Genomic DNA, 27148 nt, shown 5'->3' on the forward strand with positions numbered 1-27148 from the left:
CGCTTCGGCCCTGTCATTCAAAAAGTTCAATAAGTATTTTCACAAATAAATGTGTAGAACGCATTCACAAAGAAATAGAGGAGGCGGACGTACATATCTGGTTTCAAAAGGAGGAAGTTGAGTAGAAAGTCAGAAAAAGAACAGCGTTTTGGAAATCAGCAGTTGAGGCGTAGCATCTTTCACTCGCTGGTGGCACTGGAAGAAAACTAAGCAACTTTAGCGGCGCAGTCACTTTCAAACAGCACTAATTCTCTGGGGAACGTTTATTGGCAAATTTCAAGAAATCCCACCGCACTAGGTTGGACATGAAGGCAGCGCTGCTTCAGCCTGTGTGTGCACACTGCACAGCACTCGTCTCATACACACACGCGATGATGGTGCGTTTAGACGTGAAGCGAAATGGGCGACATGCGCTACCTATGTTGTTTTAGGCCCTTTCTTGATACATAGAACTCAAAGTTGTCGTAAAGGAGTAAGGCAGCGATGAGTGAAACGGTCACGAGAAGACGTGCTGGACGCCGCTCGACGGACTTCAGAAGTAGATGGAGTAAGTTGTTAACAACCAATGCAGTTGCTATAGCTGCTCTTCTTTGACAGAAAGAGACATGGTTTGTAATAAAGTACAGGTGATTTCCACTGTTTTCATCGAAAGAAAGCTGTTGCTGTGTTTACCGTGTCCACGTATGGTGCTGACAGGTGCCTTTAGATGTTTTCCAATAGCTTTACCCCTTTAAATTCTGAACTATGGTCTCCAACGTTTGTATTTTTTGATGAGGGTGACAAAAACCGTAAATTAACGAACTACATGACTTCGCGGTCCTCGTTTTACAACGGAATTCTGTTTTAAATGGCGACCCAAATACGCAAGCGGGGGCGCCCGAGTCACTCGCAACGTCAACACTCAATAATAATAATAATAATAATAATAATAATAATAATAATAATAATAATAATAATAATAATAATACATTTCATTTATAAGCGCCGTTCAAAACTCCCAAGGTCACTTTACAGTCACAGGGTAAGTTTTTCTGTGGGTGAGAAGCGGCAGCCACACGCGCCAGCATTCACTGAACCCGGAAGTAACTCAGTCATTTAAGTTAGAAACGCAGATAAATATCTTTATGAATAATATTTACATGTGAAAGAAAAAAAAATACAACTATCGAAGTTAAAAACTTTCTGCCCGTGATAATAATACATTTCATTTATAAGCGCCTTTCAAAACTCTCAAGGTCACTTTACAGTCACAGGATAAGTTTTTCTGTGGATTGTAACTACGTATATAGTGAATACAATATATTGTCTGTTTACATTAATATACTGTATATAAATCTTTTGTTACAGTATGTTTTTATGCAAATGAAATGAGGTTAACCTATGAAATTTATACTTTTGTTTCGCACTGTAATTAAGGGTGCTCCAATCAGGATTTTATGCTGTCATTTACAATCGCAATTATTCACGAGTGACACCGATATCAATTCCTATCAATCGGGTGGATTAGTATCACATTTTTTACAGCTGCTCACAAACAATTATTATAAAATTCTTTCAATTATTACTTTTCTTTTTTCAATTATTACTTAGCTTTAGATACTTGTTTGGTCTGGAACATGGATTGATATGGAGAGTGTGAGGGAATGCTATAAATCAGCTATTGTAGGGAAAAAATCCTCTCCTCGTGTCCTTGTCGCACCAACAGCCCAAAATAATTTGCACAACTTTGCACAACAATGAAACCTGTCCTCAATTTGGGCCAGCTAGCGGGTTTGACATTGTTAAAATTTGTGGTGCTTGCAAACAATCAGACACTTCTAAGTTTTAAAGGACAACCGACGTCTCCGGACATGTTGTGTCCATAATTTGTAAAATGGCTTCAAATGACTTCTACTGAGCGTATTTTAAAAAGATTCCACCGCATATACCGAGATTTTACGTTTTAAGACTCGCGCTGAATATTCAGGAAGTCTTGTTTTTGAGTTGGTGACGAGTCCATACGTGACGTCACTAAAGGAACGCCCCCTGTCCGAAAAAAAAAGACACATTGTAGCAGTCTTTCCATCACGTCAATGTATTTTTCTGTATTGTTTGGTCTGAAAACATTGGGTTGCACCCAAAAGCCGCCAGAAGAGGGTGGCCAGGCTCCATATAAGGAATTTATCAGCCTGTGGAAACGGAGGTGGCCACAGGAGGTCGCCATTTTGTGCCTCTTTTCTGGCGATTGTTTCTCCCCAATGTTGCCTCAAAATGGCATGGAATTTTCTTCTTTTCCTTTCGGCTTTTCCCTTCAGGGGTCGCCACAGCGAATCAATGTCCTCCATCTATCCCGGTTTTGTGCATCCTCTTCTCTCACACCAGCTACCTTCATGTCCTATTTGACCACACCCATAAACCTCCTCTTTGGTCTTCCTCTCGGTCTCCTTTCTGGCAGTTCAAGACTCAGCATCCTTCTCCCGATATAGTCACTCTCTCTCCTCTGGACATGTCCAAACCGTCTCAGTCTGGCCTCTCTGACTTTCTCTCCAAAGCCTCTAATATGAGTTGTCCCTCTAATGTACTCATTCCTGATCCTATCCAATCTGGTCACTCCCAAAGAAAACCTCAACATCTTCAGCTCTGCTATCTCCAGCTATGCTTCCTGTCTTTTCTTCAGTGGCACTGTCTCCAGTCCCAACATCGTGGCTGGTGTTTTATACACTTTTCCTTTCATCCTAGCTGAAACCCTTCTATCACACATCACACCTGACATTTTTCTCCAGCCGCTCCAGCCTGCCTGGACACGCTTCTGCACCTCTTTTCCACACTCTCCATTGCTCTGGACAGTTGACCCCAAGTACTTAAAATCCTCCACCTTCTTTATCTCTTCTCCCTGTAGCATCACTCTTGCACTTGGATCCCTCTCATTCACACACATATATTCCGTTTTACTGCGACTGATCTTCATTCCTCTCCTTTCCAGGGCATATCTCCACACCTCTAGTTTCTCCGCCACCTGTTCCCTGTTTTCGCTAGAGATCACAATGTCATCTGCAAACATCATGGTCCAAGGAGATTCTTGTCTAACATCGTAGTTCAGCCTGTCCATCACCGTAGCAAATAAGAAGGGGCTTAGAGCTGACCCCTGGTGGAGTCCCACCTCCACCTTGAATTCCTCCGTCACACCAACAGCACACCTCACAACTGTCCTACATTCATGATACATGTCTTGCACCGCTCTGACATACTTTTCTGTCACTCCAGACCAGTGACGTGCGGTGAGGTTCATGGCTGGTGAGGCACTGATGTCATCATAGTCAGATTTACAAACATATGAACTCTACAGAGTAGTTTATTCACCATTTGATTGGCAACAGTTAACGTCTTTTGTTTAAAATTTCATGTCAGCATTTTTTATATATACAAACTGTAGCATAGAAAAAAAATAATTAAAAAAACGTTTTTATCGTGTTACCTTTAGTCCATGCGCCGCTCCTTCTGAAGAAAGGCATCGATAACTTCTTTGTAGAAGCCTTCCTTATCTTTCTTCAGTTTTAAAAGTCTCTCTGTCTCAACGGAGATCACTGCCAGTGAAGAAAGTCGTCCTTGATCAGTCCTGTTCCGTATGTTTTCAGTGCTGAGAGTGACAATCTCGTCTACTTCTCCAGCAACAAATGGGGCTGCACCAATCTCCTTTTTAATGTCATTTCTAATGACATCACCAACTGCTTCAATTAAATCGTTCTGTATTCTGTTTCACAGGCTAGAAAATATAGTGGATGTCCCAAAATGACTCGCTAGCCTGTCATCTTTCTGAGCGAAAGCATGTAATAGTTCAACATAGTTGCCACGATGAGCAGAGCCCTTACTTTCATCATTTCCACGAAATGCCAGCTGTTGTTTGGCAAGGAAGCAGGTGGCATTGATGAGATCTTTTAAAATCTCCCGGTTCTCCTTTACCTTAGCATTGTGATGCTGATGTTGAGTCTTCGCTCATGTTTGATGAGGCTCCGTTGTAAAATTTTCAGGTCGCAATATCCCATTTGAGTCCCGACATTGTCACAAGTTGAGAACAGAAGGCAGGAAAAGCAGAAAAGGCGGTTTCTTGCTGGACATCCACACAGCCAGCCTTTTCGTGTGTACCAGTCCGCCTGAAAAGAGCGATTATTGTGTCCCGTTGTCTGAAGCAAACCTTTTAGGTCTCACAGTACAGTGAGACCTCAACTTACGAACTTAATTGGTTCCCAGACAGAGTGTGTAAGGCGAAAAGTGTGTATCTAAAAAAAAAAATTCCCATAGGAAACCATTAAAATGGGAATAATCCGTTCCCGGGTTTCCATAAAATATACTTTTCAACTAAATAAGCCTTAAAACTACACGCAACATACCTTATTCTATGTACAATAAATGTGCTATTGTATTGTAATGAAAGAAATACACTGCATTGTATCATAAAGTCACTTAATTTACATTTGTGATGGTCATTGATGGCTTGATGGAATGACGTTGGAGGTCGAATGTCAAAGGGAATTGCTGTTTGGAAAGAGAGGCACATTACATGAGGACTGTAATTAAAGAAATAACGTTTTATTTACCTTTTTGATGGTCATTGATGGCTTATGGAAGGAGAGTCACCTTCCATATGGACTGTTGGTAACGTAACCTCTGGTGCTGTTCAGTCGTGTGCTTCCGCCGAAGATCACTCCGCCAGCCGTGGTGGGTGTGTATTATGAAAATAGTGCTTATTATAAGGTTTAATTTTCAGAAATTTGACGTTTGTAAGACGAAAAGTTTGTAAGATAAGGTGTTTGTAAGTTGAGGTCTCACTGTACTTGGGTCTCTTTACGACAGATTTTCCCTGGATCATACCGTTCCCGTTCCTTTTGAATTGACAGCATGCTGTTGTGACTTGTTCAGGACCCCCTGGGTGTTCGGTTTGTTGAACAGGACTTTTTTTCTCCTTTATTCAAAACGGCTCGAATCCAGTTACTTCATACTTGACAATGCTTGATTTGTTGGGACTTTTTTGTCAAAAACAATATGTGATGCTTCATAATATAACCGCAATGTTTTCAGCATGTGCATTCTGTGTTTTAGTAATTAAAATGTAAACATTATGATTTTCAAATTATGGGATTTAAAGTGCTTTGTTTACCTTACTGCAGCTAGGACATGTCCATTCTCTTTAATGACGATATAGATGAGCCAGTTTCCCGTTAATGTATGTTATACGCAGTATGTGGTAATATGTTAACGAAACACAATCTGATCCCCATAATATATATATATATATATATATATATATATATATATATATATATATATATATATATATATATATATATATATATATATACAGTAAAGTCTCGTTATATCGATATCGGTTATATCGATAGTACCGCTTATTACGATATTATTTTTGTTTCCCTTGCACATTTCTAGTCTTTTTATGTATAATTAGTACCGTTTAGTACGATACCCGGTTGTTACGATAGTCCGGTTATTACGGTGCTCCTTTTCATCCCCCGCCGGCCATTTTTGTTGTTTACATCGATATATCCGTCGCGCCATTGGTCAACTTGGTCACGTGTCTTGTTACGGGAGCCGCCATCGGTCGCGCCATTGGTCGACTTGGTCACATGAGCCGCCATCGGTCGCGCTATTGGTTGACTTGGCCGTGTGACTTTGTCACGTGACACGCCATCGGTCGCGCCATTGGTCGACTTGGTCAGGTGACTTGGTTACGTGCCCAGCACTCGTGTAGCAGAGCCATTTTCATTTTCAGACGCTAGCTCGTGTGTAGCAGACGAGATTGAAGTGTTTGTGTTAAAAGGTAAAAATGGGAAGCAGAAGAAGATTGATGACTTTTTTAAATTGTATACATAATACAGTAAGATGTAAGCGTTGCAGTTTCCCTGTTGTGTTATGTACATGCCCACTGTACTGTATATGAATGCAATCGTTTTTTGCAACAATGTTTCTTGTTTTGTCTGCTGAAGCGCGATGATTTTGAAAATTATTAACATTCCATACTGTGTATTAAAGGACAGCCGATGTCACTTTTTATTCAAATGCAAATAAAAATGACTTCACGCCAAGACGTCTTGCATTGCTTGTGAATCCAAACAATAGCTTCAGATTCGGATAATATGCTTTCTTGTTACACATCCAGTTATGAATATGTTTCAAATACACTGTAGTTCTGAAGATTAAAGCATACATGTTTACAATCATTAAAGAATTATATGTGCCATTTTGAGGCAACATTGGGGGAACAAAAAAGGGAGCTAATGGCCAGCTCCGTTTCTTATATGGCGCTTGGCTGCCCTCTTTTGGCGGCTTTTGTTTAATGCAGTTCGGCGCAGGATCGGATATATCGATAGTCCCGGTTATGTCGATATTTTTTCGGACTCCCTTGAGTATCGATATAACGAGACTTTACTGTATATATATATATATATATATATATATATATATATATATATATATATATATATATATATATATATATATATATATATATAATTTTTTTTTTAACTCACCACACTGATTCTAATTTGACATTTTTGTGGTGCAAGTAGAATTGAGCATAGTATGGATTAGTTCACAGTCCTTACTGATGTATTTATTTTTGTATCCAAGAGAGAATATAAATGAAGTTCCCTTGGATTTAATGAAGAGTGTGCATGTGTGTGTGTCATAGACGGCCATTTATTAAAATAAAGTTATTAGCCAATACATTGACAAATGTGGTTCTAGCTGTAACTGAGACTTTTCCCATCTACTAAATGTTTAACTACCGTACTTTCCTATTGCTAACATTTGTTTAGTTTGGTGATTTTCTCTTGATGACGCTTGTTTGGTATGAGTCATCTTTTGCCATCATGACCCACTTCATGCAAACTTTGCTGTAAGGTAATGAAGACGGCTGCACTGAATCAGCACACTGTCAACTTTAACCATTTGTAAATGACTAGTACTTGCTGACTTGTGGATATTCTAATATTGTTGAACTTGTTTTGTGGGACAGACTCATGTTTCTGCATGTCACAACATTTAGGTTCCCAGTATGAGTGGAGGATTTAAACATTCTTCCCAGTGGGGTTTTGGGCGACTCTGCCACTTTTTTTTGGTATTATATTACAACACATTTGTCCGAGGTGGGGTTTGTATGCATGTGTGCTTTAATTGGTTCTCTCGCTGTACTCTGGCTTTCTCCCACAATTCAAAAAGTATGCTTCTTGGGGTACTGTAATTGAATATTCTTAGGTTGTAGCTTGCGTTAAAGCTAAGTGAATTGTTTGTTTTTCCTTTCTCTTAAATAATGTTGTCTGTCCTTTTTACCATTTAAAGGATCTGTTTGAGACTGTTCATTAGAGATTGTTTCTAATCCCAGGAGATGTGAATGCAGCACAAGTATGAAAATTCTTTCCCTGCAGTCTGAAGTAAACAAATGTTTTAAGCAGCCTGCCAGTGCGTTTAGCGCGCTCTATGAATTATTGGGACAGACTAGTGAAATACTAGGTTGCCATTTCTCCAAAAACAACAACAGTGATAAAATCTCTATCAGCAAAGCAAATGTACAAGGCTATAACAAAAAAATCTTCTGAACATTAGCAATCAGCAATGCTGGAAATTCCTCCTCTTGTGTTTATGCACACATACCGCATGTGTCTTATGATTTTAGTCAGAGAACAAAATATTTTGAAAGAGCCAAAACAGCTCGAAAATTTTTCATCAAGTCACCACAAATATTTGTTGAATAAAGCTGGCAATAAATTTAATATCCCGGGCATTTGTGATTCATTCAGTGCTAATTTTTCACAGAAGATTTTATTGTCAATGAGAAAATTAATCACCTCCGACTGGTGTCTAGCCACGGTGTTCTTAAAAGAAGAGAAAATTCATAGAAAGCTGCTGTGCTTCTATGCTATTAATCTCTCAGAACAAACTTCTACTACTTTTTAGCTTGGCATTGTCAATGTTATGGAAAGTGTTGGCTGGCCCGAAGTCCTTAAAAGTAGCTGGAATCAAACCAAATCAACCTCACAGTGAGTTTTGGTTCCATTGCAGCTTATTTATCTGTTGAAAGTTTAAAGTTCTGCTTTTGGTGCTGTGTAGATAAAATAATAAAAACACAAGTGGAAGCTTTTTACGAGGAGAGGTCTCCCTGGAGACAAATTACTGCTCTGTTAACAACTAATTTATATGTGTACCATAGTTTCCGGTATATAAGGCGCACCCTCAAGGAATGTTGTAATTTCAAACTTTTTCCGTATATAAGATGTACCGGAGTATAAGGCGCAATGAATGAATGAATGAATGAATGAATGAATGAATGAATGAAAGGTATCCAAATACAGTACAGAAATATATAAAAGTTTCCAAATATAAGGCACGCCACATATAAGACACTGCAGTAGAGGCTGTGGTTATGCTTCTGCCATATACTTCTTCTATGGTTGGGGGAAATGGAGTCAGTGGCTGCTGACAGTAATTGTGAGACCTGTCGTGGCTCAATATTACTTCCGATATAAGGCGCACCTGCATATAAGTCGCAGGGTCACCTTTTCAAGAATATGAATGTTTTTGGGTGCCTTATTCACTGGAAAATACAGTATTTGTAATTCCATTTTATGTGTTTCTTTACTGTGACAAGTAAGGGTCATTTGAATTGGATTGGATTGGATTTGCCTTTATTAGTCTTGCAGTGGAGAAATTTACATTTCACAGCAGCAAAGTTATGAAAGAAATGAAAGTAGAAAACTAAAACATAGGAGCTGCTGGAAAGGCAGCCACTCTCGCGGCGCCGTCTTGAAGTCAAAAGGACAAAAAAAAATATAACAAATAACATGACAACACAAAGACACAGAGAAACATTCATTCTTAAGCACTTTCTGTACCCTCTTTGTTACATAAAGCAGTTCCAGATGAAAGAGGAGAGGACCAAAGCGTCTCTTCACCAGTGGATCAGGGACATCATGGTGGAATGTGCACGTCGACTACAAGCTAAATGTTGAAAGCAAACACGCACCTGTAGCATCCATTGACAACATCGGCGCTCTGCGCTGACACTCCTTCCTTCTTATCGCGGGCTCCTCAAGCCATGTATCCATCCAGCCGCAGACTGTCCAACAGCACCGACCTTCCACTGAACAAAGCGGGGCTGTGAAGATGCTGCCCATTACAGGCGCAAAAAAACACAATGGCCCCAGAGCTGTCCAGCAATGACAGTCGAATGGCACCGGCATTCCTCCCTTTCAAAAACAGTACTGGCATATTCATGCTGCCGAAAAGCCGCAACCGCTCAGCACAGTCTCCTCCTTGATGAATGTCGTGGTCAAAAATGCTGAAAAACAATCCGTATCCATTCCACACGACGCACAAAGTGACAAAAGAAAACACAAAAACAAGACAAAAACAACAAAAAAAGCAAGGCTCATCAGAGCACTTGCTGACGGCTGCCTACTCGGGCGCCATCTTGGACTCCTTTTTGTGTGTGTTGTGTGTGAAACAACTTTTGTAATCTATCAACTCACCTAAAGTTTCTGTGTTTTCTAGGTGAGCAGCCCAAAAGTAACTTGATCTTGGATGTTGCTGGTAAGGCAATCATCCATCCTACCATTTTAAATATTGTGACTTTGGACAAGAGGCAGGATGCACTGTCGACTAATCGTCAGCCATTCGCTGACATATAGAGAAACAGGCTTGACTTGAGACCAGAAGAAAAAAATCATTCAATATAGAAGTTGCATTGGACTAAACGTTGCATATTTTTGGAAAATGTAGTTTTCAAAAATGATACCAAGAAGAATGGAGCTCAGATTAGTGTCCCAATTCTCCATTCCCTAATTCTCTTAACAGCAGCAACAAGTTGGATTCCAAATTTCCACTCCAAACTTCGAGGAACGTTATTCTTTTTAGTTTAAAAGGGCTAACTTTAACTACAATCCTCTGTTGAATGGTGGCCAATGGTGCAATCCTGTCAGGTTATTTGTTTTTTAGTGCTATCAATACTATGCCTCTGTTGTAGACTAATAGTCTTCTCCTTGATGTATGAGTAACATTTCCGCAGTCAGTCAAAGGGTTGAATTAACGTATAGTGTTGTGTAAATATTTTTTGTATGAATTAAACTATCATTACTTCCCTAACAGGCAGGATCCCAAGTGAAGATGGGAGTGGGCGACCAAAAGCACTCAAGAGGCTGAGTGCTATGTGGTCTTCTTTCCGAAGAGGCAAAAGAGATAGTAAGTTTTACATTCTATATTCACATCACTAAAAATATTTTGCTTTTGGAGCTTCTTTCTTTTATTGCATCTTCTAACACATTTGCTTTTAAGTGTGTTGTTAGTGTTTGTGAGCAATCAGTGCTTGTGGAAGTGTAGTTTACTGCTTACTTTGGATAAGTGCCTTTTAAACTTCAGATGATGTCAAATTTGAAATATATTTGATAACGCAATGAATGATAACAGTTGAAGCAGTTCTGTTAAAACATGTCATCATGTCTTTCAAGGAGTGAAAGAGCAAGATCCTCCAGAGCCGCCAGGCCTGAAAGGGGAAGACAAATCTACTAGGCAACGACGTTTTGTCAGTGGTCAGTACTTTTTCGAGTACCTGGTGGTGGTCAGCCTCAAGAAGAACAAAGATGGCAACAGCTATGAGCCTCAGATCAGCTACCAGTTTCCGAAGGTTGGTTTGTACAATATCGCTGTGTAAACTCTCAGTCGTACAGGAGTGGTCCATCGATGAAAAGGTTTCTTCAGCCGTCATCTGTACTTCTTTGAAGGTGTCGGACATTTCGCTTCTTATCCAAGAAACTTCGTCAGCAAACTAAAATCTTACTGGTAGTTTAGGCCCTATATAGTGAGACCTCAACTTACGAACTTAATTGGTTCCCAGCGAAAAGTGTGTATCTAAAAAAAAAATCCCATAGGAAACCATTGAAATGGGAATAATCCGTTCCCGGGTTTCCATAAAATATAGTTTTTGACTAAATAAGCCTTAAAACTATACACAGCATACCTTATTCTATGTATAATAAATGTGCTATTGTATTGTAATGAAGGAAATACACTGCATTGTATCATAAAGTCACAAAGGGAGGCACATTACATGAGGACTGTAATTAAAGAAATAAACTGCTGTAAAATAAAGTTTTATCTACCTTTTTGATGGTCGTTGATGGCTTATGGAAGGAGTCACCTTCCATAAGGACTGTTGGTAACTTAACCTCTGGTGTGGCTTCTCTTCTTTTTTCTTTGGAGACTCCTCATCATTTTTGCTGATTAAAAACCTCTTAATTGACACCTGTTGCTTTCTGACTTGTAATGTCTTACGAAGCTGAGGCATCACATTATCGTTCATCATGTTGATGATTGTCATAGCCACAGTCTTTTCTGAATGGAACTGTTCGGAAAAGCCTGCACATCATTCCACTTTGCCTTTATGAGCTCACTTGATGCTGCAGCCATCTGCTCGCCCTCAGATGTTCTCGAACCATCCGTTACTGGCTTTAAAATCCTCAATAAGCGCCGAACTTCCAGGTTGGCGCATGGCGATATCGGCGTGAATTCGCCGTGCTTTCTCGCATAAAATAGCTTTACTCACGCTGTTGCCGGATAGCTGCTTTTCGTTAATCCAAATTAACAGACGTTTTTCAACTTCTTCGATTGCCCGAGACCGTCGCTTTGAGAGCACGGAAACAACTTTTGCACCAGACGCACCTTTGATGGCTTCTCCGTTCCGGAGAATTGTAGCAATGGTGGACTTAGCATAGCCGTGCTCGGCCACTAAATCAAACAAACGCACACCTCGTTTGTGTATTTCAATTATCTCCTTCTTCTCAGCGACGGTGATTTTATTTTGTGTCTTCTTGGGCTGAACACGAGCCTGTGGTGGGTTTTTTTTCGGTCCCATCTTGGTAAAATTATCAGCAAAAAGCTCCAAGTAGGCGATCGACATGTGCATTCAATGAGAGGGGGTGTGGAAAGTAGTGCCGGCTGGAGCACTATTCGGTCGTGTGCTTCCGCCGAAGATCACTCCGCCAGATCCGAAGGTTGTGTGCTTTGGTGTTCTTCCGCCGAAGATTACTCCACCAGCCGTGGTGGGTATGTATTATGAAAATAGTGCTTATTATAAGGTTTCATTTTCATAAATTTGACGTTCGTAAGATAAGGTGTTCGTAAGTTGAGGTCTCACTGTATATATATCCCTACTGTCCAGACATGGCGGTGCCGGACTCTGCTATGATAGGTCCCTGCTCCCCCCAACCTGAGAGCCAGGGACTTATCATAGCAGAGACCGGCACCGCCATGTCTGGACAGTAGGGATATATATATAACTACCAGTAAGACTTTAGTTTGCTGACGAAGTTTCTTGGATAAGAAGCGAAACGTCCGACACCTTCAAAGAAGTACAGATGACGGCTGAAAAAACCTTTTCATCATTTACAATACATTTGCAATATTACACCATTAGATTCAATTAATTAAATAGATTTGACTAGTGGAATTTTAGCGGAAGTGGGGCCCTTTTTCCACATTCCTAATACAGTGAGACCTCAACTTACGAACTTAATTGGTTCCCAGACAGAGTGTGTAAGGCGAAAAGTGTGTGTATCTAAAAAAAAAATCCCATAGGAAACCATTAAAATGGGAATAATCCGTTTCCAGGTTTCCATAAAATATACTTTTCAACTAAATAAGCCTTAAAGGACAACCGACGTCTCCGGACAAGTTGTGTCCATAATTTGTAAAATGACTTCAAATGACTTCTACTGGGCGTATTTTAATAAGATTCCACCGCATTTAGCTATATTTTACATTTTAAGACTCACGCTGAACATTCAGGAAGTCTTGTTTTTGACGTCAGAAAAGGACCGCCGTTCACCGTAAAAAAGACGCATTGTAGCGGTCCTTCCATCACGTCAATGTATTTTGCTGTACTGTTTTTTTTTTAAACCTTATTTTACATCAAAAAGCCGCCAGCAGAGGGAGTCCAAGCTCCATTGAAGAATTTATCAGCCTGTGGAAACGGGCTGATTCATTCCTCACAGCTCGGTGGCCATTTCATTGCCCCTTTTTGGGTGAGACATTCCCCCTCGCCCGTTTGCCTCAAAATGACACGGAATAAATTCTTTAATCGATTGCAAACATGTATGCTTTCCTCTTCAGAACTATTTGAATCATATTCATAAATGGATGTGTAACAAGAAAGCATATTATCCGAATCTGAAGCGTTTGTTTTTATTCTCCAGCAATGCAACACGTCTTGGCGTGACGTCACGAACTAGGGGCGGGACTTTCTGAAAATGCCCAATTCGCAGCTCAATTTTTTTGCAGATTTTGGACACTTTAAGTCATTTTTATTGGTGTTTTGCATTTGAATAAAAATATCATACTGCATGTTTTGGGTATTTTAGATGCTATAAAACGTTTTTCTGATGTCAGTTAAAAAACCAAAAAGTGACGTCGGTTGCCTTTTAAAACTACACACAACCTACCTTATCCTATGTATAATAAATGTGCTATTGTATTGGAATGAAAGAAATACACTGCACTGTATAATAAAGTCACTTTATTTACATTTGTGATGGTCATTGATGGCTCTTAATTGACACCTGTTGCTTTCTGACTTGTAAAGTCTTACGAAACTGAGGAATCACATTATCATTCATCATGTTGATGATTCTTATAGCCTTTTCTGAATGGAACTGTTCAATAAAAGCCTGCACATCAACTAACCCTAGTAGTGTTGAATGGCCTGCTTCTGCTTGTCCTCTTGAAGGCAAATCAAATTCTCTGTGTTGATGACCTTATTATGGTCAGCAACAAGGTCCTCGATGTCATCTGCATTCACTTTGAGTCCCATAGGTGCTGGCAGAGATTTTATGACAACAAAAGGCGCGAGTCCGATGATTCCACGGACGCGGAATAAAACGCGACAAAAGAAGGCGGGCGGGACGAATAAAATGGCACACTCGCGTCTAACAATCACCTCGTGCAAAGTAAACTTTTGGAGCACAAGCAAACTTTTGGAGCACAAGACATAGCGATGCACTTCCGTCGTAATCATGTCACTGGTGAGGTGCCAGTGACTTGTTGAAATGAAATGAAATTTAAGTGTCGCGAGCGACAGCCACGCCCGAGCTGTCATCTCGCACGTGACAATTTAGCGTGTCTATTGACACACTGTTCTGGTGTGTGTGAAAACACTAGCTCTGATTGGCTTACCATGACACATGACTCTACCCTTTGGCCATTCACAATCACTTCTATCGCATCTTGACAGGGGGGTGCGTTCAAGTGTAGCAACACAAAAAAGTTGGCAAGTGTTTGTCACCGCTCATTCAGTTAGACAATGCTTTCCAAACAGCCTAGAGCAGGAATGGGCAAACTACGGCCCGCAGGCCACATACATATTAGCCTTTTTAATCCGGCCCGCCGAATTTGCCCAAATTATAGTAAAAACAGTATGAAAAACTAATGACAAAAAGTTAGCGAAGAACAGGGCAGATAACGGAAAAGTTGCCTGCCCCATTTTTCACAACTTGAAGCACAATGAGACAACTAATCACATTAAAAAACATTGTCACAAAGCATAAAGTTTTTTTTAAATCAAGAACGTACCTACTACAAATGCTACCTTGCTTAATTTACGGTAAATGTGCATGGCTGTAGATTGTGCTGCAGTAGTCGATTGTCATTGAGGTGCACAATGCAACGTCTGCTTTGCTATCTACGAGCCACTAAGCCCCTTTCATAAGTCTCACGTACACTTTACAGTCACGGTTTAATGTAAATTTACGTTTTGTAGCGTCACATATGTTCTTAGCTTCTTTTGAATCTTTTTTTCTGGGCTGAGGTTCTGTGCATCTATTTTGGAAAATGACATGCAAATGCACAACTTTATAACGCTTGCGAAAGTCCGGAAGAAAGAAGCAGGCTTCTGATTGGCTGCCGTGCCGAGTATGCAAATTTCAACTGCAGGTAGTCTATGTTTGTGTGCTCGGCGACGGTACACGTGTATTGTTTGCGCGTTAAGGCGAGGGCGTCAGTGAGGAGTTTGTTGAGCGCGCGGTCAGGACAAACCATCTATGATTTGGCGGAATTTAACACAAGTAGGTATTATTGAGCTTGAATATTTCGTTGTGGAATAATATGTTTTGAATGTTGAAAGTGATTCCATTTTTCAATAAATGTTGATTTCTTTAACTTTGCCCCATCAATGAAAACTTATTAAAAACAGACGCAATCTTGATGAATCACAGTGCATATGGTATTTTAATCTATTTCCATTTCCTCCTCCAAGTATCTGCGAAATAGTATGTAAACGCCATATTCCTTGAGACAAATTTATTAACTGATCAGGGATATTTTTCACATTTGAAAGACAGTTAATAAATTGGGTTCTTACTGTGCTATGAGGTTTGTACACACTACATTTAAAGGACAACCGGCACCATTTTTTTGTGTTTCCCACTGACATCAGAAAAACGTTTTATAGCATCTAAAATACCCAAATCAGGCAGGCTGATATTTTTAGTTAAATGAAAAACACCAATAAAAATGACTTCAAAATGAATCCGGAAATGGCCAGTTTCAGAAGGTCCCACCCCCCTGTTCGTGACGTCACGCCAATACGTCTTGCCTTGCTCGAGAATCAAAACAATGGCTTCAGATTCGGAGAACATGTTTTCTTGTTACTCATCCAGTTATGAATATGATTCAAATAGTTCTGAAGAGGAAAGCATAAATGTTTGCAATTGATTCAAGGAGTCCTCCCATATCAATTCAAGCCGTCAATGACAGCAATGTAGCACCCAGAAATTGCAGAAGATTGCGCCCAAGTTCCGTTGGAAATGGGCTGATTTGTCAGATGGGAATTAGTGTCAGCGAATATCAAATAGTTGTCTTGGTGCAACACACAACGATTCACCATGGCGTTATTTATGTGTTTACCTTCTAATTTCGCCATCAACACGGATCAACACGAAGTTTTCAGACAAAACAAAGTACCCAAAATGCATTGTATGTCGCTTTCTCGGTCAGGGGCGGTCCAAACATGACGTCACATGGGGATTGTCATCAACTCGAAAACAAGACTTCATGAATAGTCAGCGCAAGTCTTAAAACGTAAACTATAGCTATATGCTGTGGAATCTTTGTAAAATACGCTCAGTCGAAGATTTTATAAATTATGGACATAACTTGTCCGCAGGCGTCGGTTGTCCTTTAATGCTTTAGGTTTAGTATTTCCGGCCCAAACACTCCCTCCAAATGCTCCTGGCCCGGCCCCTCTGTCAAATTTTAGAACCCAATGCGGCCCGCGAGTCAAAAAGTTTGCCCACCCCTGGCCTAGAGTCATAAGAAGTTGTGTGCTATTCTCGAACCTGAATGCACCCCAAGTCTTGGATGACAAATAAACAGAGCAGAGTAGACGTGTACGGCTGGTAGTTTCTTCAATTTATTCATAGTAACGCACCACATTTGAACTGAGGCTGAACACGAGCCTGTGGTGTTTATTTTCCGGTCCCATAATAGTAAAATTATCAGCAAAAAGCTCCAAGTAGGCGATCGACGTGTGCATTCAATGACAAGGGTTATGGAAAGTAGCGCCGGCTGGAGCGCTTTTCAGTCGTGTGCTACCGCCGAAGATCACTTTCGCCAGATCCGAAGGTCGTGTGCTTGATGGACCGGCCATGGTGGGTGTGTATTATGAAAATAGTGCTTATTATAAGGCTTAATTTTCATAAATTTGACGTTCGTATGATGAAAAGTTCGTATTATAAGGCGTTCGTAAGTTGAGGTCTCACTGTACTGAGGTCCATACTGACAATGGCAAAGGTAAACCTTTCGGGGACAACGGTTACTACAGTGATAGCTTATCAAGGTATCAAGGTGCATGAAAGGTTTAAATAAATTGTTCGTGTGACTGTGTCCTTGTTGACTTGTCTGCTTTTATACATGTTCATATATTCAGAGGGATGGCATGGCCAAATTTCAAAAGGAGGAAGAGGAGCGAACACTAAAGGCGATCACACTCTTCTGCTTCCCAGAAGGTATCAAATGGGCCCCTTTGACCGAATATCACAGGTACAACTGAAAACATGGCCATTCTAGAAATCATTTGACCACATTTAATTTGTGTTTCATTGGAATGCAACATCTCTCAATCATCATATTCTTCCCGTGTTGACAGTGAGACCTTCTCCTTTGTGTTAACGGAGATTGACGGCAGCCGAAGAAATGGATACTGCAGGCGTCTCCTGGTTAGCATGTTGATTGTGTGAACTAGAAATACTGTAGTCGTAATGTATCCTAACCACTTTGCGCTCCAACCTGCAGCCTGGCGGGAAGGGTGCTCGTCCCCCTGAGGCGTACTGTATCATCAGCAGCTTGGCTTGTTTTGGTTTGTTTTCAAAGGTGATTTCAACAAATGTATGTCAAGATTTTTTGGAAGAGGAAAGAAAAAAAAAAATAATAATGTATCTTTTTTGTTGCAAATAACATGCAAACATCTTGAATCTCCACGTTATACTTCAACTAGAGACCGAACTGGGATATGAGTGTGCCTTGAGCCAATTTTATAGCACAGACCTCATGATAAGATATCAAGTCCAGTACAGAGTCAAGTCTTTCCAACGTTTTTTCTATTGCTTCATTGTCTTATGACTCGTCTTTTTCTTTGTGGGCAGATATTTGATGAGGTTGAGAAGAGGCGGCAGATCTCCATGGCTATGATTTACCCATTTATGCAGAAATTACGGGAGGCTCCATTCCCAGCTCCAGGAAACACTGTGGAGATTAAAAGTTTCATTCCTGAGTCGGGCACTGAGGTCAGAGCATTACCACACCTCCACTTAGCATTATCAAAAGTCTGTGGATTGGAGTATATGAAGTGTAAATGTTACATTTCTCTTCATGTTAAACATTTATTATCGAGTGGATATAAACCACATCTTTGTTCAAATCCCGGGTTTTAGTGATGCCATCAGTGAGACCAATAAAAATATTTTCCAAACTTTTTCTGCCCTCGATGTCCAATCCAACTGAAATCTTCTTTTCCTTTCGGCTTTTCCCCTCAGGGGTCACCACAGTGAATCAATGTCCTCCATCTATCCCGGTTTTGTGCATCCTCCTCTCACATCAGCTACCTTCATGTCCTCTTTGACCACATCCATAAACCTCCTCTTCGGTCTTCCTCTCGGTCTCCTGCCTGGCAGTTCAAAGCTCAGCATCCTTCTCCCGATCTAGTCACTCTCTCTCCTCTGGACATGTCCAAACCATCTCAGTCTGGCCTCTCTGACTTTCTCTCCAAAGCATCTAATATGAGTTGACCCTCTAATGTACTCATTCCTGATCCTATCCAACCCGGTCACTCCCAAAGAAAACCTCAACATCTTCAGCTCTGCTACCTCCAGCTCTGCTTCCTGTCTTTTCTTCAGTGGCACTGTCTCCAGTCCAAACATCATGGCTGGTCTCACCACTGTTTTATACACTTTCCTTTCCTTTCAGCCTAGCTGAAACCCTTCTATCACACATCACACCTGACATTTTTCTCCAGCCGCTCCAGCCTGCCTGGACACGCTTCTTCACGTCTTTTCCACACTCTCCATTGCTCTGGACAGTTGACCCCAAGTACTTAAAATCCTCCACCTTCTTTATCTCTTCTCCCTGTAGCATCACTCTTGCACTTGGATCCCTCTCATTCACACACATATATTCCGTCTTGCTGCGACTGATCTTCATTCCTCTCATTTCCAGGGCATATCTCCACATCTCTAGTTTCTCCGCCACCTGTTCCCTGTTCTCGTTACAGATCACAATGTCATCTGCAAACATCATGGTCCAAGGAGATTCTTGTCTAACATGGTCTGTCAGCCTGTCCATCACCATAGCAAATAAAAAGGGGCTCAGAGCTGACCCCTGGTGGAGTCCCACCTCCACATTGAATTCCTCAGTCACACCGACAGCACACCTCACAACTGTCTTACAGTCATGATACATGTCTTGCACTGCTCTGACATACTTTTCTGTCACTCCAGACTTCCTCATGCAATACCACAGCTCTTCTCTGGGCACCCTGTCGTACACTTTCTCCAGATCTACAAAGACACAATGCAATTCCTTCTGACCTTCTCTGTACTTCTCTATCAGCATTCTTAAAGCAAACACTGCAACTGTCGTACTCTTTTTTTGGCATGAAGCCATGCTGCTGCTCACAAATGTTCACTTCTGCTCTTAGTCTAGCTTCAACTACTCTTTCCCAGAGTTTCATTATATGGCTCATCAAGTTTATTCCTTTGTAGTTAGTACAACTCTGCACATCTCCTTTGTTCTTAAAAATGTGCACGAGTACACTTCGTCTCCATTCTTCAGGCATCTGTTCACCATCTAAGATCTTGTTGAATAACCCAGTCAGGAACACCACCGCCACCTCTCCAAGACACTTCCATACCTCGATTAGTAAATCATCAGGCCCAAGTGCCTTTCCCCCCTTCATCCTCTTCAGCGCCCTCCTCACTTCATCCTTGCTAATGTTTGCCATGTCTTGGTCCACAACAATCACGTCTTCTACTCTTTGTTCCTTCTCATTTTCTTCATTCATCAATTCTTCAAAGTACTCTTTCCATCTCGCCATCACACTACTGGCACCTGTTAATACATTGCCATCTCTATCCTTAATCACCCAAACCTGCTGCAGGTCCTTACCATCTTTGTCTCTCTGTCTCGCCAGCCTGTAAAGATCAGTCTCACCTTCCTTGCTGTCCAGCCGAGCATACAAGTCATCATGTTTGGCCTTTGCCACCTTTACTTTAACTGTGCGCTGCATCTCCTTTTACTGTTGTCTACTCTCGTCCGTCCTCTCAGTGTCCCACTTCTTCTTTGCTAACCTCTTTCTCTGTATACACTCCTGCACCTCCCCATTCCACCACCAAGTCTTCTTATCTACCTTTCTTCCACTCGATACACCAAGTACTTTCCGACCTGTGTCTCTGATTATGTTTGCTGTAGTTTGCCAGTCATCTGGAAGGACTTCTTGCCCACCCAGTGCTTGTCTTACCTCCTTCCTAAATGTCATGCAACACTCTTCCTTTTTCAACTTCCACCATTTTGTCCTCACTTCAGCCTTTGGTTTCTTCATCTTCCTCACTGCCAGCGTCATCCTACACACCACCAACCTATGCTGTCTGGCTACACCTCACCAACGACTACTTTGCAGTCACTGATTTCCTTTAGATGGCGCCGTTGACACAAAATTTAATCTACCTGTGTACTTCTGCCTCCACTCTTATAGGTCACCCTATGTTCCTGTCTCTTCTGAAAGAAAGTATTCACAATAGCAATTTCCATTCTCTTAGCAAAGTCAACCACCATCTGTCCTTCAGCTTTCCTCATCTGGAGTCCAAACCTGCCCATCACCTCCTCATCATCTATGTTTCCTGCGCCAACATGTCCATTGAAGTCTCCACCAATTACAACCCTCTCACTTCTCTGGATGTTCTGTATGACTTCATCAAAGTCCAACCAAAATTTCTCCTTCTCCGCCAGCTCACATCCTACTTGTGGGGCATACCCACAAACAACATTGAACATCACGCCTTCAATTTCTAGCTTCAGACTCATCATTCTATCTGATACTCTTTTTACTTCTAAGACATTCCTAACAAACTCCTCTTTTAATATAACCCCAACTCCATTTCTCTTTCTGTCTTCACCATGATAGAACAACTTAAACCCTGACCCTAAGCTTCTAGCCTTGCTCCTTTTCCACCTGGTCTTCTGGACACACAGTATGTCTACCTTCCTTCTCTGCATCATGTCAACCAGCTCTCGACCTTTACCTGTCATTGTTCCTACATTCAAAGTTCCTACTCTTAGTTCCATACTCTTGGCGTTCCATTTCTCTCTTTTCCTCCGGGCACACCTCCTTCCTCTCCTTCTTCGACCAACAGTAGTCAATTTTCCACTGGCACCCTGAAGATCAACAGTACCAATGGCGGCCGTTGTTAACCCGGGCCTCAGGCCTTCAGCGGGATTCACAGGTTTGATTCGCATATTTGTTTTGGCAATTTTTTTTATGGCGGATGCCCTTCCTGACGGAACCCTCTGTATTTATCCGGGCTTGGGACCGGCACAATAAGACACTGGCTTGTGCCCCCTTGTGGCTACATTTCCAATTCAATTGAAATAAAAATAAATATTTTCAAGAGAGGGGGGAGTACAACGACAGTAATGCGGTTGCGCAAGTGTTGACATCCTCTTATAACTCATGTGGCGGTGTTCAGAATTAACCACTCACACTAAGATATGTTCAACTTGTTAAATGAGAGTCAGCATTCAGCTGCCTTTTAAAGTGCCTTTGATTAACACCAAATATAGTTCAGACGCTTAGCTAGGCTGCCACAAATTCCTGCAACTCCTTCAGTCTAGCTATCAGCCTCTTGGTTGCTTCCCTGACCAGTTTGCTTCTCGTCTTTTTCAGAATCAGAAAACCTTTATTCGTCCTACAATGGGGAAATTTGCAGTCTACAGCAGCAATTTGAAAGGGGATGGGGTGGGGGGGTGAAAGGATAGAAAACAAAATATTCTAAGCATAGCAAAATAAAAATGTCAACTGGATACTGTAATGTGCAAAACCGTTTAATAAAAAACTGTACATAGTGCAAGTATCAAGAAAGGCGTATTGATATCTGTAGCTGCATTGCATCAACCCATATTTACAAGTTTTTATCAATTTTGGGTGAATTTTTAACACAAATTCCCATCACTGTTGTTCCATATTTACGCCATTACTCTTCTCCTGACTATTACTGTACCTTTGAACAATAAAAGGCTTCTGATGCTGTCGAAACACTTGCACTTGTCCTTTAAGATGTGACTTGTATTCACAGTTTAGTTTAATCTTTTATTATTTTTACATTTTATTTATGGTTTTATTGTTCTGTGTTCATTGTTCTTTTAATTGTAAAATATCCTCGGGTGCTTTGAAAGGTGGTTGTAAATTAAGTGTATTATTATTATGATTATTATTATTATGATGATGATGATTATTATTATTATTACTAGTAGTAGTAATACAAAAATAGCAGAAAAGGCACTATTTGGCTTTAAAAGGGATAGAATGACACCATCTTAAATGTTTTTGAGATGATGAGATGAGATAACCTTTATTTGTCTCACATTGGAGAAATTCCCAATTCACAGCAGCAAAGTTATGAAATGAAGAGAGAGAAAAGGAAAAAGAATAAGTAGAATGTGAATGTGATTGGTTCATTCTAACATAGCCACACCCCCGTTACACGAGGCTCTGCCTTCTTGTGCACTCACGTTATCTCAGTTGTTCATTTTTACTTTTTCCCTGTCTAAAAGCTTTAATGTTTTTCAATTGACTTGTGCAAATGATATTTGTTAGAAAAGGGTTTTCTTTTCATGATTTATCTTTGGTCATTCCTGTCACAAAAAAACCCATTTGAACTGAGATATGTATATTTACATATTTGCGTACTGTCTGTGTGTACATTATATGCCATATTATATTATATTTTCTTATTCAATGAACATTATGTTGTTGCAACTACCCCGCCCCTGAAGTATTTCAATTTAAGCTCACAAAAAAAGTGTCACAAAATGACTGTCTTATGGCCATTTGCGGTTAGTCTAAAAAAGTTCTCCTACATTATAACAGAGGCTACATTTTTGTAATTGCTTGAAAAGACTCATCCTTCAAAGTGGGTGTCTTTGTTTGGAGGTCTGTCTCAACCTGTCCCACATTGCTCAACTTACACCTCCGAGCATGATGCCATGTACCATGTTTCAACAGCTTTCACTACTACATTTATTCAGTGATACCTGCCAATTTCTGTGCTATAATTACTGCAGTAAGTACCTAGCGGTGGAAGACCTTGAAAAAAAACCAAAAGCACCTTTTTATGTTTTGTAGATAATGTGATCAGAATAGAGAAGTAACCTGCAACAGTCCTAAGAATAAACACGATCGTTGGAAATGATACAGTGGCCGTATGATATTGAATTGAATGTCAGTGAAAATGCCAAGTCGGGTGGCGACCTGTTTTTCGTTGTGTGCCATATTAGTGACAGTGGTAACTCTCCTCCCAGATTATAAAACTGACGCGGCCATTTGATTCCTGGCTCGAACACGTCAACTTTGAAGTGCTGTTCAGATGCCTTACAGATGACGACGTGCTACTGGTGTTTGCGGCCGCAGTACTTGAAAGACGGATCATTTTCATTGCCGATGAGTTGGGGTAATGCGCATTCGCCCAGTACTCAAGCACACGCTACGATTCATATACAGTACTACCGGCAGTGAGGTGCGGTGAGGTTCATGGCTGGTGAGGCACTGACGTCATCACAGTCAGATTTACAAACATATGAACTCTACAGAGTAGCTTATTCACCATTTGATTGGCAACAGTTAACGTGTTTTGTTTAAAATGTCATGTCAGCATTCTTTATATAAACTGTAGCATAGAAAAAAAAAGAATGAAAAAAAAACCTTATTATGCTGTTACCTTTACTTATAAATGAAGTCCATGCGACGGTCCTTCTGAAGAAAGACATCAATACCTTCTTTGTAGAAGCCTTCCTTATCTTTCTTCAGTTTTAAAAGTCTCTCTATTTCTTTCAATTTAGATATGTGATCCTCCATTCTGAAAATAAGGCCAAGCAGCACAAAAAATAACTTGCTAACTGTTTACGGTAGCTTGCTCTCACTAATTCTATTATTCTGCAGCCGAGGAGGCGCAAGAAGAATTTCTGTAATCACCAGCGCCCCCTGTCATGAGGCAGGAGAACTGTGTGCCTCACCTATGCACACAGTTTTGATTAAAATAAAATAAACACTGTAGTACATTGTTTATCATGTAAAGTGACTACATTATATACACCAGCTCACCACCCGCTGTCGAAATTTAGTTTATATACTAAAAGTGTTTGAACACTTTAATAGCGATATGCAGAGCCACAGCAATGCGGTCTCACTGCAGAGCAAGCCAGCACAGTTAGCATAGTCATTGTGCAATCCATGGTGAGGCTCAGCCGGCTGCTGCCTCACCGCTCGTCTACTTAGTATTTGAACGTAAATGTGAAAATTCAGCGATTTTGAAAAAAAAATCCAAAAATTGTGAAGTTAAATGGAAAAGAACTTTAAAGTACAAATCACTAAATAAATATAACTGCTTAATTTATTTTTTTATTTGATATTTCCATGATGACAGGTGAGGCACGGCCTCACCTGCCTCCCCTGACTGCATGTCACTGACTACCAGTATATATAAACTCCTTGAAATCCGACTTTGTTGATACTAGTACTGAATAGTGTGGCTTCTTGGGTGAAACTGTTGACTTTGAATTATACTTAAAAGATTACAAGCAAACATTGATATTAGCCTATCACATGCGGATCAAATCTCTAAAGATGGAGGACACTGATTTGCTGTGGCGACCCCTTGAAGGGAAAAGCCGAAAGGAAAAGAAGATAGCTCATCATTCAATAAACTGTGGTATTTTTACAAGTATAATTATAAACAGGATAACAACATGATTTTTGATTTTGGTTCAGACAAGTCAATACAATTTATTACAAGTCATAGTAGTGCTAAGTTGTAATGTCAACAAAAAATTTGATGGATGTCTTTAAATTCAATCTTTTAAGAAATTAATGAATAAAACCATAACAGCCCCCAACAGTTATGAAGGGCACTTATAAAATGGACAGAATAAACCCTTGATAAGAAAACGCTTGTTCTCTGCATAAAAATGTTGTACTGCAACAGATAATTCATAGGTCAATATCTCAACGGTTGTATAACTATTTTAGAATTTCAATTAGCGTTTGCTTCGTCTATTTTGAATTTCGTGTATTTTCTCCACATTGAAACTAAGCTCATACAAAATGAATGATTACACGTTGCATTTTCTATTAATTTGGTGTGTACGTTGCTAAAATAAAAGAAATTATGAATTGGTATTACTTCCGTTCTGTTAACATTGGTGGGTGAATAACATTTTTCTCTCATCTTTTTTTTCTCTGCAGCACTTTATCCCAGGTCATACATGCAGTAGCAGCCCTTCTTTATCCCTTTACCTGGCAGCACACTTTTATCTCCATCGTTCCAGAGATTTTAATCGATGTTGTGATGGCACCCACACCGTACTTGCTTGGAGTACAGAAACGCCTGCTTGACCTTGTCACTGACCAAAGCGATGTGAGTGCAGTTTTCTTTGACTGCTATAACAAATTTACATTTGTGCTTCTCTTGTTCTAAAATGGCATCAGTGCGATATAACACCACGGTGACACTTCTTTCTACGTGTCTCTTATTTTTCACAGCTACTGATTGTGGATTTATCAGAGAACAAAAAGGAAACCTTCATTGTTTCTGTAAGACTTGAGATAATTTGTTGTCAGCTGCATGTAATTATTGTGCTCACCTTTCTAAAAAATTAAATGAAAAGCTTTGAAAATGATCCTGACGTAGATTGGCGATGAGAGCTCTATTCTTCCCCCAAAACTGCTCAGTGAAATCCGAGAGGCACTCGGTCAGAGAAAGAAAGCCTCGTGTAGGTCAACTGCCGTGCTTGCAAGTATCACATTTTTCTCGTTGTTCATTCAACATAACGAATGTGTCTTCTCTTTCAGCGACAGAAGATTTGAACCGTGTTGTGTCGGAGGCCTTCTTGCTGTTCTTTGTGAAAACAGTCGGTCATTATATGTCCTACATGAAATGCAGTCACACTGGAGAGCAGAAGGTGTTTGAGAAAAGGAGCTTCTATAAAGCCATCGAGTCAAAGACGACACGACACTTTGTAAAAAAGTTCATCCAGACTCAGATGTTTGATCTCTTCATCCAGGAGGTGGAGCAACAGCAGACTGGACCACAGCAAGGTGAGAGTCTTAACAAGGCTCGCGCTCTCCATTTGCTTAATTCCAATTACCGGGTACATTTAAATTCCCAAATGATACTACAGATGGTAGCTATGAATCCAGTTAATGTGCATGTCCTGATGAGAAAAAACAGTTTATCTGTCTTATGTTAACTTCCAGTTTTTATCCCCGTAGGAATATTTCACAAAAAGATTGTGGAATACCAGGAAAAGAAGAAAAAGGACAAGACCAAGAAACACTAGTTTTTGTCACATTGAGTGTATATAACAGAATATTATTTTGCAGATATTGAATTTTGCACTGTTGTTTTTCCTTGTCATGTTCTGTTAAATATTTTATTTTGCTAAGTGACAAATTGTATTGCTGCTACTTTTTCAAAACACTGGTTAACAGTCTATTGCTGGTTAGCAGGAAATAATTTCAATCAAATAAAGAAGTTTTCAAGTCCATCTGCATAGTGTGTTCATTTTTGTCTGTCGTTCCCTTTATCTTTTGTTGGTCGCTTTCGCAACATATACGTTTTCGTCATAACCTAAATTTTGATTTGATGGAATGACAAAATGTGCTACTTGTAGGAATGCAACCACACATCTGAAAAAGTAATAGCATGCACACAGGATGTGGCTGAAACACCGCCATTGATGCACAGTGCACAACAAACAAGCGATTCTTGCTGCTCTTTCACTTCCACCGTCTGCACTTCTGTGGAGGTTATAGGTAGTTAAGTCTGAGTCAGATGCTGAATTCTAATATCCGCTGTGTTTCTACTAATTCAGAATATTATTTCTGCATGCACAAGATGGAATGTGTCATATTTTAGGCACCATATTTGTCATATGGGGAAAAAAAACAAGTAGCATGACTGAATTGTCTGGCATTTAGGTGTAGAATCGTGATTTTGTAAGAGTTTTAGACATTGAAACACTCTAGCTTGATGTAATTTCCTCTGAATCGTCTAGCACGTCGATCAATACTGCATCTTTTTTCCTCTATGTGCTAAAACGGTTTTAGTCACAATGCTGTGTATATGCTGAGAGACTTTCAATGCATAACTAATGTCGACATTAATTAAATATATTTAATCTGTTATTGATATTGATGCTGGTCATTAACAATGAGGGACAGGAAAGTAAAAATGTGTAAGGCGGTGCTCAACAGCTATTTTGAAAAACATGTACTAATTTTGGTATGTGCCACAAAAAGGAAAAGTGGGTCAATTAAAATGAAAGAAAAACTGAAATAAATACTACTGTAATG

The 27148-nt window shown here is 40.2% G+C and overlaps 1 protein-coding gene across 1 annotated transcript; it reads left to right on the plus strand.

Annotated features, from left to right (window-relative positions):
- Nucleotides 1-251: 251 nt before the first annotated feature.
- Nucleotides 252-26353, plus strand: LOC148903475 (DENN domain-containing protein 2D-like). Its single transcript, XM_089003374.1, has 14 exons — nucleotides 252-547; nucleotides 9541-9579; nucleotides 10135-10227; nucleotides 10494-10669; nucleotides 16961-17073; nucleotides 17180-17249; nucleotides 17326-17403; nucleotides 17676-17816; nucleotides 23101-23249; nucleotides 25040-25211; nucleotides 25337-25387; nucleotides 25485-25566; nucleotides 25646-25891; nucleotides 26066-26353. Exons 1-14 carry the CDS (start codon nucleotides 484-486, stop codon nucleotides 26131-26133), a joined length of 1542 nt encoding a protein of 513 aa, XP_088859500.1. The 5' UTR covers nucleotides 252-483; the 3' UTR covers nucleotides 26134-26353.
- Nucleotides 26354-27148: the final 795 nt, after the last annotated feature.

This window comes from Hippocampus bargibanti, linkage group LG01 (assembly GCF_051943395.1).
Source record: "Hippocampus bargibanti isolate YZ-2025 linkage group LG01, ASM5194339v1, whole genome shotgun sequence".
Lineage (NCBI taxonomy): Eukaryota > Metazoa > Chordata > Actinopteri > Syngnathiformes > Syngnathidae > Hippocampus > Hippocampus bargibanti.

Coding starts and splice junctions, on each gene's coding strand:
- LOC148903475 (XM_089003374.1), top strand. CDS start 484: ATGAGTGAAACGGTCACGAGAAGACGTGCTGGACGCCGCTCGACGGAC. Junction 548..9,540: donor GGACTTCAGAAGTAGATGGA/GTAAGTTGTTAA, acceptor TGTGTTTTCTAG/GTGAGCAGCCCAAAAGTAAC. Junction 17,404..17,675: donor GTTTTGGTTTGTTTTCAAAG/GTGATTTCAACA, acceptor CTTTGTGGGCAG/ATATTTGATGAGGTTGAGAA.